The sequence below is a fragment of the Scardinius erythrophthalmus genome (assembly GCF_964197995.2).
Source record: "Scardinius erythrophthalmus genome assembly, chromosome: 24".
NCBI lineage: Eukaryota > Metazoa > Chordata > Actinopteri > Cypriniformes > Leuciscidae > Scardinius > Scardinius erythrophthalmus.
Genome location: NC_138244.1, coordinates 2,297,667 through 2,312,128, shown reverse-complemented (window position 1 = coordinate 2,312,128; position 14,462 = coordinate 2,297,667). Strand labels below are relative to the sequence as shown.

General features: G+C 39.8%; 1 protein-coding gene across 1 annotated transcript; it reads right to left on the bottom strand.

Annotated features, from left to right (window-relative positions):
• Positions 1-577: 577 nt before the first annotated feature.
• On the bottom strand, positions 578-4,941 carry LOC308684225 (uncharacterized protein; the record flags this gene model as incomplete). The annotated part of the gene is made up of 2 exons (XM_081355339.1): positions 578-4,626; positions 4,750-4,941. The coding sequence occupies 2 exons, from the start codon at positions 4,939-4,941 to the stop codon at positions 4,024-4,026; spliced, it is 795 nt and encodes a 264-aa protein (XP_081211465.1). The 3' UTR covers positions 578-4,023.
• Between the last annotated feature and the right edge of the window lie 9,521 nt (positions 4,942-14,462).

Here is a 14,462-nt window from a genome sequence, read left to right as displayed (position 1 = left end):
TACTCAGAGTTTCGCTGAACCTCCTTTCTGAAACAGGCCCCGGGTGTTCTGCAGGTGAACGCAGCCCTCTGAAGGTTTCTACATGCCAGCATCCTAAAGACAAGTTTTGAGCTACATCTTAAAGACTACAACAAACATCTAACAGTGACTCCGCAGGGATTCATCTTATTTGACCCACGGTGTCAGAGAGGGAGCTGTAAGACTGGAAGAGAGGGCTCTCTCTGAGAGAACAAAGGAAATTAACATTTGAACTCACTCTTGTACAACATCCAGGACGCAAGTCTCAACTCAGAATCATCCCAATCTTCATCTCTTTCTTTTATGTATTTATATTTTTTTGTTTGTTTTATAATCTTCAAAAAACATACATTTGACTGTCATAACATGATTTATGCATGTGTGAGCGAAACATTTTAAATCATTATCACCAAGTTGAGAATGTAGTGATTAATGTAGTTTTAATATGATTATTTTTCATTATATATATATATATTTTTTTTTTACCAATACTGTATTTCCAGTCACTGCTAATGGAAAGTCATGAGTCGACTGTGATTGATCATCCTCACACTCAATTCAAATTTTTCAATTCAAATTTATTTGTATAGCGCTTTTCACAATACATATTGTTTCAAAGCAGCTTTACAGAAAGTGCATTTCAGAAATGTACATAGAGAAATACAGTAAGTTAATCATGTATTGATTTAGGGCATAAACATATCGCCAGCGTCGAGTCGTCTCTTCACAGGCGCCGAGTCGTCTCTTCACAGGCGCCGAGTCGTCTCTGCACGGGTGTTGGAGAATCTGTAGTTTCCATGAGAGGCTGGATACAAACTGGAGCTGACGATCTGTATTTACCTCGGGACTGGCGTCCCGAGATGATAACAGAAAAGCAGATGGGAAATAATTAGCGTAGCTGCTGTTCGTAATATTAATGCATTCAATCTGATTCAACTGTAGTATAAAAGGTAGGTATTATGTGAATGCTTGGCTAAAGAGATGCGTCTTTAATCTAGTTTTAAACTTGGACAGCGAGTCTGAGCCTCGAACAATATCAGGAAGGCCATTCCAGAGTTTAGGAGCTAAATGTGAAAACGCCCTCCCTCCTTTAGTGGACTTAGATATCCTAGGAATGACCAGAAGCCTCGAATTTAGTGATCTTAAAGAGCGCGATGGATTGTAGGGCGATAGAAGTTCCGTTAAATACACGGGAGCTAAACCATTTAGGGCTTTATAGGTCAGTAGTAATACTTTGTAATTGATACGGAACTTTATAGGTAACCAATGTAGAGACGACAGAATTGGTGTTATATGATCATATTTTCTTGATCTAGTAAGAACTCTAGCGGCTGCATTTTGGACTAACTGTAGCTTGTTTATTGAGGATGCAGGACAACCTGCTAATAAAGCATTACAGTAATCTAGTCTCGAGGTCATGAATGCATGAACTAACTTTTCTGCATCAGAAACAGATAGCATGTTACGTAGCTTAGCAATGTTTCTAAGGTGGAAAAAGGCTGTTCTTGTAACATATGAAATATGATTTTCAAAAGACAAGTTGCGGTCTAATATAACACCCAGGTCTTTTACTGTAGAGGATAAAGTAACAGGACACCCTTCTAAATTAAAGTTGTATTGTAAGAGGTTTTGTGGGCAGTTTTTTGGACTAATAAGTAATACCTCCGTTTTATCTGAATTTAATAGCAGAAAATTACATGTCATCCAGTATTTTATATCTTTAACACACTCTGTTAATTTAGATAATTTATTGTTTTCATCTGGTCGTGATGAAATATATAATTGAGTGTCATCAGCATAACAGTGGAAATTAATTCCATGTTTTCTTATAATATTACCAAGTGGTAGCATATATATTGAAAATAGCAGAGGGCCTAACACAGATCCTTGCGGTACTCCATAGTTTACTGACGTTATCTTCGATTTTTCCCCATTTAAATAAACAAAATGGTAACGGTCTGATAAGTACGATCTAAACCAGTTTAATGCCTGTCCCTGAACACCAGTGTAGTTTTGTAGTCGGTCTAAGAGTATTTTGTGATCTATAGTGTCGAACGCAGCACTAAGATCGAGTAAAACTAGTATTGAGATAAAGCCTTGGTTAGAAGCTAGAAGTAAATCATTTGTGATTTCAACGAGCGCAGTTTCTGTGCTATGATGCGGTCTGAATCCTGACTGAAATTTTTCATAGATGTCATTTTCTTGTAAGAAAGAGCACAGTTGAGCGGACACCACTTTTTCTAGAATTTTAGACATAAATGGAAGATTTGAAATTGGTCTATAATTTGCTAGGTTATTATGATCTAATTTTGGTTTCTTAATGAGAGGTTTTATAACTGCCAACTTGAATATTCTTGGAACATGACCTAAGGATAAAGACGAGTTAATAATATTGAGAAGAGGCTCTTCCACTACAGGTAACACTTGTTTCAGTAGTTTAGTTGGTATTGGATCTAATAAACACGTTGTTGGTTTAGATGCAATGATAAGTTTATTTAGCTCTTCCTGTCCTATAGTTGCAAAGCGCTGTAGTTTTTCTTGAGGGGCGATAATTGAGGCTGAATCATAAGACACCATTAAAGATTGTACATTTACAATTGTATTTCTGATGCTTTCTATTTTCTCAGTGAAGAAATTCATAAAATCATTACTACTACACTGTAACGGAATATTTTGCTCAGGTAACGTCTGTTTATTTGTTAGTCTAGCCACGGTGTTAAATAAAAACCTAGGTTTATTTTGGTTATTTTCTATTAGTTTGCGGAGATGCTCAGCCCTGGCTGCTTTTAGGGCCTTTTTATAACGTGACATACTGTCTTTCCAAGCGATTCTAAAAACCTCTAAATTAGTTTGTTTCCATTTACGCTCTAAATTACGAGTTTCTCTCTTTAGAACATGCGTAGCACTGTTGTACCATGGTGCTTTAGTTTTCTCTCTAACCTTTTTTAATCTAATTGGTGCAACGATGTCTAATGTACTAGAGAAAATGGTGCTCATAGTGCTAGTCATTTCCTCTAGTTCATCTGTTTGTTTGGGTTCACTAAGCAGCTGAGATAGATCAGGTAAGCTATTTGAGAATCTATCTATAGTTGTTGGAAGGATTGTTCTGCCTGGTCGATAACGTGGCGCAACATGACAAATTTCAGCGGTACGTAGTATGCAAGTGACCATGTAATGGTCAGTGACTTCATCACTTTGCGGTATAATATCTATATCGGTTGGATTTGTTCCATGTGATATAATTAAATCTAGCGTATGATTAAGACGATGAGTGGGACCAGTTACGTTTTGCTTGACCCCAAAGGAGTTTAATAAATCTGTAAACGCAGCCCCTAACGCATCATTTGAATTATCTACGTGTATGTTAAAATCTCCAACAATTAATGCTTTATCGACATTGACCAAAAGATCTGAGAGAAAGTCTGCAAACTCTTTTAGGAAATCAGCGTAAGGCCCTGGCGGTCTATATACAGTAGCCAAGGCTAGAGATAATAGGGATTTCTTTCTTACATCTAAGAGAGTAACATTTAGCACAAGTACTTCAAACGAATTAAACCTGTGACCTGTTTTCTGAGTAACAGTAAGAATATCTTTATAGATTATAGCAACACCACCGCCACGACCAATCAGACGGGGCTCATGCTTGTAACAGTATCCAGGAGGAGTAGACTCATTAAGACCGAAATAATCATTTGGTTTAAGCCAGGTTTCAGTAAGGCAAAATACATCGAAACTATTATCTGTGACCATTTCATTTACAATAACCGCCTTAGGTGTAAGCGATCTAATGTTTAAAAGACCTAGCTTTATAAATTGTTTTTGTTCACTAATATTGAGATTTTCTGGTTTAATCACAATTAGATTTTTCCTAGATCCTGCAGTAGATTTATTATTTGATCTCACTAAACGAGGAATAGACAAAGTTTCAATATAATGTTCTACATTGGTACTTATATCAATTAAGTTTGGACAGCAAAGAGTGTGATTTGGACTTTGACTTACTAGTCATATGGTGTGTAGCATCTTGGAGATGTTGTCCGACAGAAGAGCCGCTCCGATTCTGCTGGGGTGAAGGCCATCAGCACGGAAGAGCCTAGGTCGCTCCCAGAAAAGATTCCAATTATTTACAAAGAGCAGTCTCTGTTCATTACACCATGACATTAACCATTCATTTAGAGCAAATAATCTACTGAACCTTTCGTGTCCTAGTCGGTAAGTGGGAAGCGGTCCAGACACGATGATCGTTGTTTCAGGCGATGTACTGCGTACCGTCTCGATCAGGCTCCTGTAGTCCTTCTTCAGAACCTCCGACTGCCGCAGCCTGATGTCGTTCGTTCCCGCGTGCAGCACGACAGCTCCGACGGGCTCGTCACCATTCAGAATCCCGGGAACCTGTGCAGCGACATCGAGAACACGAGCACCAGGAAAGCAGTGAGTGTGCACCTTACCTTTACCTATGGTAGCATGGACATGCCGGACAATGGAATCGCCGATGATCACAGCGTCGCGTTCCGTCTCGCGTAGAGGGGAGAAGCGGTTCCGGGTGGAGATCTCGAAGGCCGGGAGGGGCGGAGAGGTCCTAGCTCTGGTCCTGGCCCGCGTCTTCCGCTGTGGAATCACCCAGGGTCCATGGTGTTGAGTCGGTGCCGGAGTGAATGAAACCAGGGATGATCGCATCATGGGCAGAGAAACACATGGAGTAGACGAGGTCGGAGTCAAAAGGTTACTAACCACTGACTTGTGAGCATCGGCGCGTGATGTTTCAAGCGCGAATCGCCGATCTCGTAGCTCGGCCTGTCTCTCTAGTAGGTCGCGGATCTGCTTCTCCACGGATTCCAGCTCTAACTGCACAGAATGCAGCTCGAAGGTGTCCTCACCTGCACTCAAAGGTAACGTTAGACACACATCCGTTATATTCGCCATTATAGCAGATGTGCTATAATGGCGAATTGTAGCTTTCAGTGATACGGGTGTAAATAAGTCGATCGATAGGCGCGACCACGCGTGTAATGCTAGCGGGCTAAGGCTAGTAGCGGAAGTTCGAAAGGTTGGATATAAGTAGCGATATCAGAGCAATCCGATTGTTTTTTAAGGAGAATAGTATTCCAGATATGTTCACGCGCTATAAAAATGAAAAAGTTTGTTTGTAAAAGAGTGTAAAGAAGAAAATCAAGGTTTCTGAATTAATTCGACGGAGCTCCAAACACAACCCTAAATGTGATCTGGTGTTTACTAGGGCTGGGACGATACACCTATCTCCCGATTCGATACTATCACGATACAAAGGTTTAATAGACAGACGAAATTGAAGAAGATCGCGTGGGTGTTTGAATCGAGATCACAGTCTTTTAAAGATGAATCGTGCAGCTCTATTGTCTTATCTCTGTCTCAGCATATGAGTAGCGCGAGGGCTTTTCAGTGCTTTCAGTCTCCACACACCCTTGAGATTAATGAAGGTATATTTAACTAGAATGCATTTCCAGAGGAACTTGCTCGGGTGCAGTGCACTAACATGAGCAGGAAGTGGGTAAGGGTGCATTGAAGTTTGCTTGATCTGAGAATTTCAACAATAGTACTATTTTCAAGATTGTGCAAAAAGGTGAAAAGTTATGTGCATTAAGAGACATGTCTGCAATGTAGACTAGTGCCAATGGCATTGTTTATGTGGCTTGGTTGTTGGTTTTGAAATAATTGGTTATGAATATACAGCAGAGAGTGGGAGTGTTTTGGGGGATGAAATAGTATTGAAAAGAAGTTGACAGTCTTCATTTACTGTATCCAATAAGCCAATACAAAACTCCTGTTCTGTGGTTGAGTGTTCCCTTTGATTAGAAACAAATTTACTATCTCAAATTAAGGTCTACCGTAATTAGCGATGCTTTGATTGCTTCTGTCAAGATGGTTGTCATCACTTACACAGAAACGCTGATTTTTATAGCCTACCGTCAGTCCTCATATTGTAATTAAATGAAAAACGCTATCAGTTTCACTATTAGCTTATTCTAGCAATGCAATCGCAACAACATGGATAACGCTGTTTGGCCTTGCCTAACTTTATATGACATATGCGCCATATGCTAGAGTTACACATCCCGCTGCCATTTCAGGGCTTGAATTTCGGTGCGGGAATGTGGGGATTGCACATAATTTAAACCATTCCCGCAAGGTTAGCTTTTATAGTGCGAGAAATTCCCGCACAAATATATTCGCTTCATCTCAGAACAAATGATTAAAAAATAAATTCACAGATGCGAGAAAAAAGATGTCAAACTGTCTTTTATTTTCGTGTTTAATTCCTCAATCAGCGCTGGACCGGCATTCTCTGTCTTCCGCTGAGCCCTGGCCGTAGACAGATCATATGTTTCACGCTGTCAATGCAGTGGTCTGATCTTATTCACACTATTGAGTGTAGGTGCAGCATTCTAACATTGAGTCATAATGAGCTGTTTGTGAAGAAATTATCCGCTTCCAAATTATGTCATTTTAATCACGAAATTGAAACATTAAAAAACAATTTGCTCTTTAATCTTTACGGTGTGCGAGTGATAGAGCGCGGCAGCAACGAACCATCAGCTTGCAGCGTAACAACATTGAATGCTCGGCCGAACAGCTGATCATAGCTGTACAGGGCGCCTTATTATTTTTCATCTCCATAAATATATCTAGTAGTAAAGCTAATGCAAGGACTAGAAATCAATTAATCTTTTGCTGATACTTCCTTGTCATCATGGAGAGCGCGGTTCAGACGCTACGGGACAGCAAGCGCTTGTGGAAAGGAGACAGCGGCGCGCTCATGCTTTCCACTTGTTTTTACACATCTAGAGCGACGTTGTTGATTGTTTGAGCATGTGACTGCGCGTTTATCCTTGTTATGCGCAGCATATTTCCCGCGCGCACAAACACAGCCACAGACAATGAATTGTTTGTTCGGTGTAGATATTAATAATAAATGAAGATGATTAAATTAGACCCCCCCACCCCCCCCATGTGACCCATGTAAGCGGGGAATTCCCTCCCAGTTTAAAAAACGAAATTCATGCCTGCATTTATTAAGACAAACCTAGGGCACGTTCAAGTTCAAAGCGGTGCGCAACGTTTTGCTACGGTTTCCGGGTTGAACGTCATGTTTCCTGGAAACGGCGTGCACCGGTGTGCAACGGGGTTTGAGATACGTTTTCTCTTGTTTGGTGGGTGTGTCAGAACTGCAGTCCAATCAGCAGCAACATGTAAAGCACGCGGTATTAAGGTGAACTCGCACAATGGGTTCAAGGAAAGTAATTTACAAATGTGTTCGATGCAGCTCAGTATACGCAACAACTGAGGATATTAGAAGACATGTTTGTTGTAAGTTTTATTGTAAAAATATAGGATATCAACATAATGATGTAGTTGTTTATATTTTTAGCTTCATTGCAAATGACATTTGGTATAGAAATAAACAATGGTAATTAAGCTTTTCCTAAAAATGAGAAAAAAAATACAGGGTATTAAAACAGTATGAACTACAAATAAAGTCAGTATGTGATGTGTTTTAGTCTGAATTAGGTAAGATGTGTGCTTCCATTTCAGTTTCACAAATCCCTTCACTCGATTGGGATGTTCTCTTTTGTTTGTCTCTTTTCGGGCATATTTTGTAGTATTAAACACATATTTATACCGACTTCATCAGGCTCAGAAAATTCTTCACAAAGAACACAAAGAATGGCCTTCTCAGCTGCCATAGTTGCAACTCTTGCGTCATCAGAACAGTGTGTTCAACGCATCACCGTTTCTGTTTTAAAAACGTTGTGCAACGTTTTGTCGGGGCTGAACGCAGCCCTAGTAAAAACGAATGCAGTCTTTACACTGACTTGGCAGCTCTGTGAAATGTAATACAACAGTGCCACCTACTGTCTAAATGCATTAACATTAACATGGGGGAGATACAGATTTGACTCACTTGTGCAGCCAGCCCAAGCCGCCATGAATTGCAGTTTAATCACTTCCTTGTTGGTTTCAAGAGAGAGAAGGGGAGGTTGCCGCTTGGTTAAATCTGAAAAATACTGTTCGATAGAACTGCTTGGTTACCACAGTTATCTGCGTGCTTCCAGTGATGAAGTTCCACATATGCGGCTATCCAACACGAAAATGCGTGTTGCCTTTCACAATATTTTCTTCAGATAACGCCAAATTTCTCCCACACACTGGACTTGATTTTTGATGACGTACTGTCGACAACTTTACAATCTCCACTAGCTATTGTTTTCTTCAACTCCTCAGCATCCATCTCGACGACTGCAAGCAGATCGCGCGCGCGCAGTTATAATGAATTTTTAAAGGTGAAAGTAGCCTAGGTAACGTTATAGATCCTGGGAGGGCGTGGGCACAAATAAACTGATGTGGATTTTAAATTATTTTATTAACTTGAAATAAAGGCATATTTGTGTAGATGTGTTCCTAAAAATAGGCTATGCATTATTTTTACGTTTGCATGTGATTGTTTTAAACCCGTGTTTCCCCCGTGTCCGACCCGACCTGCACCCGTATCCGACACGGTTGGATATTTTTCACCCATTTGAGCAAAACCCGTGCCCGATTTTGTAGATGGACCGTTTTGAGAAAACACTAAGCAGAGCTGAAGGGCAAGCAGGGTTGGCAGCAGAAATGTAAACGTTGGATGAATCATATAATTTAGGGGATCGTTAAGATTTCCTACTTTTGACGACGACACGACGTCCACTCCCTATAGATGGGTTTCCGTTTCTCGAATTACCCATTATCCTCTGCGGCGCGCCGCCATGTTGTGTGTCAAAGCTGTCAGTAAGCCACTGGGAGACATGGCTCATTCACTGTGCTGCATTAATAGAAAGCCAGTTAATATAAAGTATTTTTGACTCTTTTGTGTTGAGATAACGATGACAAATTCCTCCAAACTTGGCAACAAGGGGAAGGTTATTTACAGGAACACATTAGACGATGTTTGCAAGGCAAGATATAATGAGAAATTGAGTTATCGATGGAAAGGATCCTTACACAATGTCGAAAGAGGACTGGTTATGTAGGCTAATCCTGCGGCGTACCCCGATATTCAGGAAATGGACATTGCCAAGTATCTCATCCACACCGTTAGTGCGTGACGAATTAAGAGGAAGAAAGTCTCTGGAAGCATACAATTATTTTGTTAGAATGTGCGAGTTAAAATTGTATGTGGTCGCATTTGTGCGAGTGCATGGTCATGTACTAAGTTAAATTCACGCATGAATTCTCCTGCATTGAACTTGTTTTAGCGCCCGCCAAAGTCTTATTTGATCGGTGAGTAATGTAGATGAACTGGGCACATGTTTAACTGAAAGAACGAGCAGAGAGAGAGAGAGACGGTCGCGCGCACTCTCTCTCTCTCTCTTCGGAGCCAGGCGAACGTGTAAACAAGACTTCACCGTCTCCAAACTAAGCGCTGTCTTGCTCTCTCTCCCTCGTGGAAAAGTTAGTCTGGAGCCCTGTATTGACGGTTCACATTGCTGTAGCCAGGCGGCTGATATCTGCACAGCCCTTATTATACGGTACATTTAGACTCCGTGTCAAGACAACACCATCTGGGTAAAAAAACAACAACAACAACACAACGCTCCGAACTCATTTAGTGTAGGAGAGAGATGGAGAGCAGAGGCACGGAGCGATGTGCTCCAGGTGTAACGTTAGCCTCTGCCTCGACCAGCTGATGTGGCCACAGAGAAAGTGATGAAGGTGGACAATCGTCAGAGTGTGCTTCTGCCCAGCCAACACCTCTCAAGGGCTGTGTCGATAGTAGCCGTCTGGGTACAGCGATTTGACAGCCGATGAGAGCTAGCGCATTTAGCTAGCCCATCTCGGAAATGATTAGATAAAGTGTCACATCTCCAGAGCACAAAACCTCTAAATGTTCACAAGAGCAGCACTGAACATTAACTCCAGCCAAACGGAGAATAATCGTATGATTTTCATGTTCAGAATAATGCCGATTCAGGATATTATCATGCTCCGTAACACAAACGCTTGACCCACTTGACACACAAGATGGCGCCGTATGGAGTTGCAGGAGAAATGTGACGTCATCGGAAATCTATGTATAACCTCCTCACCCACAGGAAATCGATGAAACCCCTAACGTTACACCTTTTGCTGTATATCTGGCAGCGCAACCCCAAACACAACACGTTTTCATCATCGTTTCAACTTTGATCAACAACAATGTTTTTAACTATGTTACTGTTGCAGTCGCCGGCTGGATCTCTTCAGTTAGTCAGTGGAAGCTGCTCGCGTTCTGCCACCCAGAAGTTACTATTGTTTACAAACATTCTGAAAAGGGCTATAGCTACTCGTTCTATTGTCTGACAAGCATTTATTGGACATTCGGCTATATTATATTAAATTATATTATATTATATTATATTATATTATATTAAAATACAGTATGTGAGCATGATTTTAATGAGAAAAAATATTAGGCAGGCAGAACGCAAGTACGCCGCGATGACGTCATGAATATGCTAATTGACGTATGACGTCATCTAGTGACATTTAGCGACTTTTAGGGGAGGCATTAGCTACTATCCTTTGAAAATAGTTGGCAACACTGGTTGGGTGATCATCGCTGTAGCGGATGAGCAGATCATTCATTTCATTTGGTTCTGAATTAATGAATCATGGCTCTTGAATCAGAACACAAATGCACATTCCTTCTTGCTGTCACACTCTGAACCCCCAAAGGCAAATCAGTTGTGTTGGCTCCAGCTAGCTGCGACAAATGGTCTTTCGCGACACTTTATTGCACCTTGGAGGATAACCAGTCAGCACATTCCCTTAACTTTGCAAAGTTCTGCATTCCAAACCCCCTTCCTCTCTCTGCACCAAAGAGATAACGAAACTTTCTATGTGACTCCACACACACACATTAACACACACACACACACACACACACAAATACCATCCATGGAACTTTTCAGAGAAAAGTACCTATAAATATATTTAAATGTATTCCCTTTTGTGCTTAGATGCCTTCACATGTCACACTGGAAGTATCTACAATTTTATTGTGTGTTAATCAAACGAAAAATGCCTATAATCGTGCATTTGAGTGTAATTTTGTAACCCTACCTCAGACCATAAAACTTTATGACCCAGGAGAGCAGACATTCCAAGCGAGTCACGTCCCAAACGCACCACACACACACACAGACTTTCCATTGACTTACCCACATAAGACATTACCAAAATGTTTATGATATATTTCTGTGGTGCCTTTGATATGACCATGTCATATTGGGGTGTCTACGATGTTATCGTGTGTTAATCAAAACTTTAAATGTGTGTAATTCGGCATATCTCCTGTAACTTTGCATTTCCATAACCTTCATGTGATGTGTTTGATATCTCTGTAATTCTCTCAATCTAATGGAGTCGAATTCCGATAGCAGAATGCAGTAATGTACATTGTTTTACACATTTCATATTTCTGGAGCCGAAAGGCTTAAGTCAAACACCACTGTAACTCGAGTCAGGAGGCTGTTCCAAACAAACAAAGGGATCTTCCCGCTCGCAAAATCTCGACAGATGATTTGTCCGTCCGATAAAAAGGGGCGGGGACGGGATTCCCTCAAAAGACGGAACTTGCATGTTTCTCGCCCTCTCCCTTTCGGAAACGCTCTCCTTTGGAAACCCAAGTCCGGACCGGCTTCGGCCTGCTTCTCATCTTCTTTCTTTTCTTTTAGTCTTTTGTTTTTCCTATTCTCCTGTGTCCATTTCCACCCACGAGGGAAAATGAACTTAGTCTGAATTACTTCTTTGAAATTTCACGTTCGGTGAACCTTAAACTTCGCGCTAGTCTGCTCGCCCCAGAGACACGATGAAACATGCCCAGCTCTAAAAGAGTTCTTCCTCAGCAAATACAAAGAGAACCATATGCAAGTATTTTGATTTTTTATTTGATTGATGTGATTTCTTGTTGTCTCTCTCAAAAGGTTACTGTCTGTGATTTAGTCTACTGTGATCATTTCAGATGATCTTTTGCTTTCACTTCCGATCTCGTCTCTCTCACTTTCCGATCTCTCTCTCTCTCTCTCTCTCTCTCTCTCTCTCTCTCTCTCATCATCTGTTATTTGTTTAGTTTTGTTTTTGTTTACGTGTTCTGTATATACATACATATATTCTGTGTGAATTGTAGTTCGATGTATTAGTCCAATTATTAAAATTCCATATATCCTTGATTGCATCTGTCTTAAATGCTCATAATTACAAAGTCAATGATTTGTTGATCTTAAGCTACAAAGCTGATTTGTTACTTTTCAGTAACCTAAATTTTATAAGAATCGGAAAGTTGTTTTCATGGCCAGAAAATAGCTTTCCTTGAATTATAAGAAGTGATAACTTTATTGAGAGTTGATAAGTTAATCTTACAATGTTTGCTGGACAAACCGATTGTTTGATAACTACATTAATTCCATTAAAGTTATCTAATAAACTCGATCTGAAATAGAACTATTGATGTATTAATGACGAACCATAACCCGTTGTGGTAATCATTCATATACAATCGATCTATTTTCAGCTTCGAATAATTTTAATGTAACTGTAATATGCAAAATATTAATCATATTCATGATTAATTATTAAAATTCCCTATAGATCATTTGAGCTAATTCTAATGTACCCAGTGCGGCTACATCGCTCTCCACTTCCTGTGAAGTGATGTATCGATGTTCCCTTATTCCCTATGCCGTGCGCAGTGCCCTTCGAACTGAACATGTTCGCTCCCTTCGGATTAGAATCTAACTTAAGATGGCGGAAAACCCTGTGAAGTCCACTTCGCAGTCCACTTATGGTCAAATGGAACGCACCTGTTGATTGTTTGAGCACGTGACTGCGCGTTTCTCCTTGTTTTCTATTGTTATGCGCAGCATATTTCCCGTGCGCACAAACACAGCCACAGACAATTAATTGTTTGTTAGGTTATCGAAGAAGAGCATGATGTATTTTGTATAAAGTTTTTTTTGTTGTTGTTATTAACTGTTTTGAGAACTGGAAATGCACAATTCATGCATACAAATCTGTAGATATTAATAAATGAAGAATGGTTAAATTAGACCGATGCATCAAAAGTTTTTATGCAATACAGACTCAAAAGAAAAGTTGTTTCTAGTTAGTTATTACTTTATGATGAAAGATTATGAAGACAAACATTGTGCTTCTCTATAATAACATGCACTGATGGGTCGATATCAATAAGAGGAACTTTCCCTTCATATTTCCAAGAGGTGTTTATTATAAATTAATTTGTATCATGAAATATTTTATATTTAGAGGCTGAAATCAGAAGAGAATATGATAGTGAGTTATATGGTAGTAAATTTGAACGATATCACACTTCGTGATGATTAAGTGAGACTGTATAGTTGAAGTGTGTTATTGCAGTGTTTAAAATGTATATGTTTAATGTATAAAGTTTATAATCTTAAAGGTGTGTATTTGAAGGTTTAGCTCAAAATATCCCACAGATATTGTTATAGCATGTTAAAGTTGTCCCTTTTTGTGTGGACTCTTTAAATGCAAATGAGCTGCTGCTCCCGGCGCAGGGGGCGGAGCTTCGAGAGCTTGTTCTCAGCAGAGCCATATAGAGCCCTTTGATGAGAGGCGGGTTTATGTAAATTGTAGGGTTGGTGATGTCACTAACCCGGGAGGAAGCTTGTGTAGTTCCTGTTCCTAGTTTTAGCCTGGGTTAGGGTTAGGTTAGGCACCAGTTATCAGTTATAAAATACTGGGTTCAGATTGCATCTAAATCTAAAAGAAAACCTTAATTTCTGACCTAACAGATTGAGGAAATATGGATGTTAAGTGTCTGTCCAGTTCTGAACAACTCCATTTGAACAAAGCATTAAATTACACAAAGCCAAACCAATGAAAAACAGGGAGAGATCACATGACATGAGCAATAAAACATGACTGAGAAATCTGAACTGAAAACATGAACAAATCTAGATGGACTGATACCAAACAAACTTTGTTTTGGACTTTGTCCTACAGACTGTAGAGTTTGAGATCATGTGATAACAGCTAACGGACACAAGAACCACAGCAAAAGAATTTTGTATTATCCATCCCTGCTTTTAAAATTCGTTAAATGACGGACGTTTACTGTTAACACAGCCCTCATTTCATTATATGTCGGATTCGGAACTTATACTTTATATTATTTTTAGAATAAGTGATTCGTTATGCTATTATTGGATGGATATGCTATTATTGGACTCCTGTCTATTCATCGTCAACTGTTTTCTATAAATATGTTTGTATTGGCTAACATTTATTCTAATGCGTGTCCTGTTTAAAATGTGCAATGTTCAAATGCAAAGACAGCACGTCACAGATAGAAGCCCATTTCCCTGTGCTATTTAGTATCATATTTGGATACTGGAAAATAAATTAATTAGCCT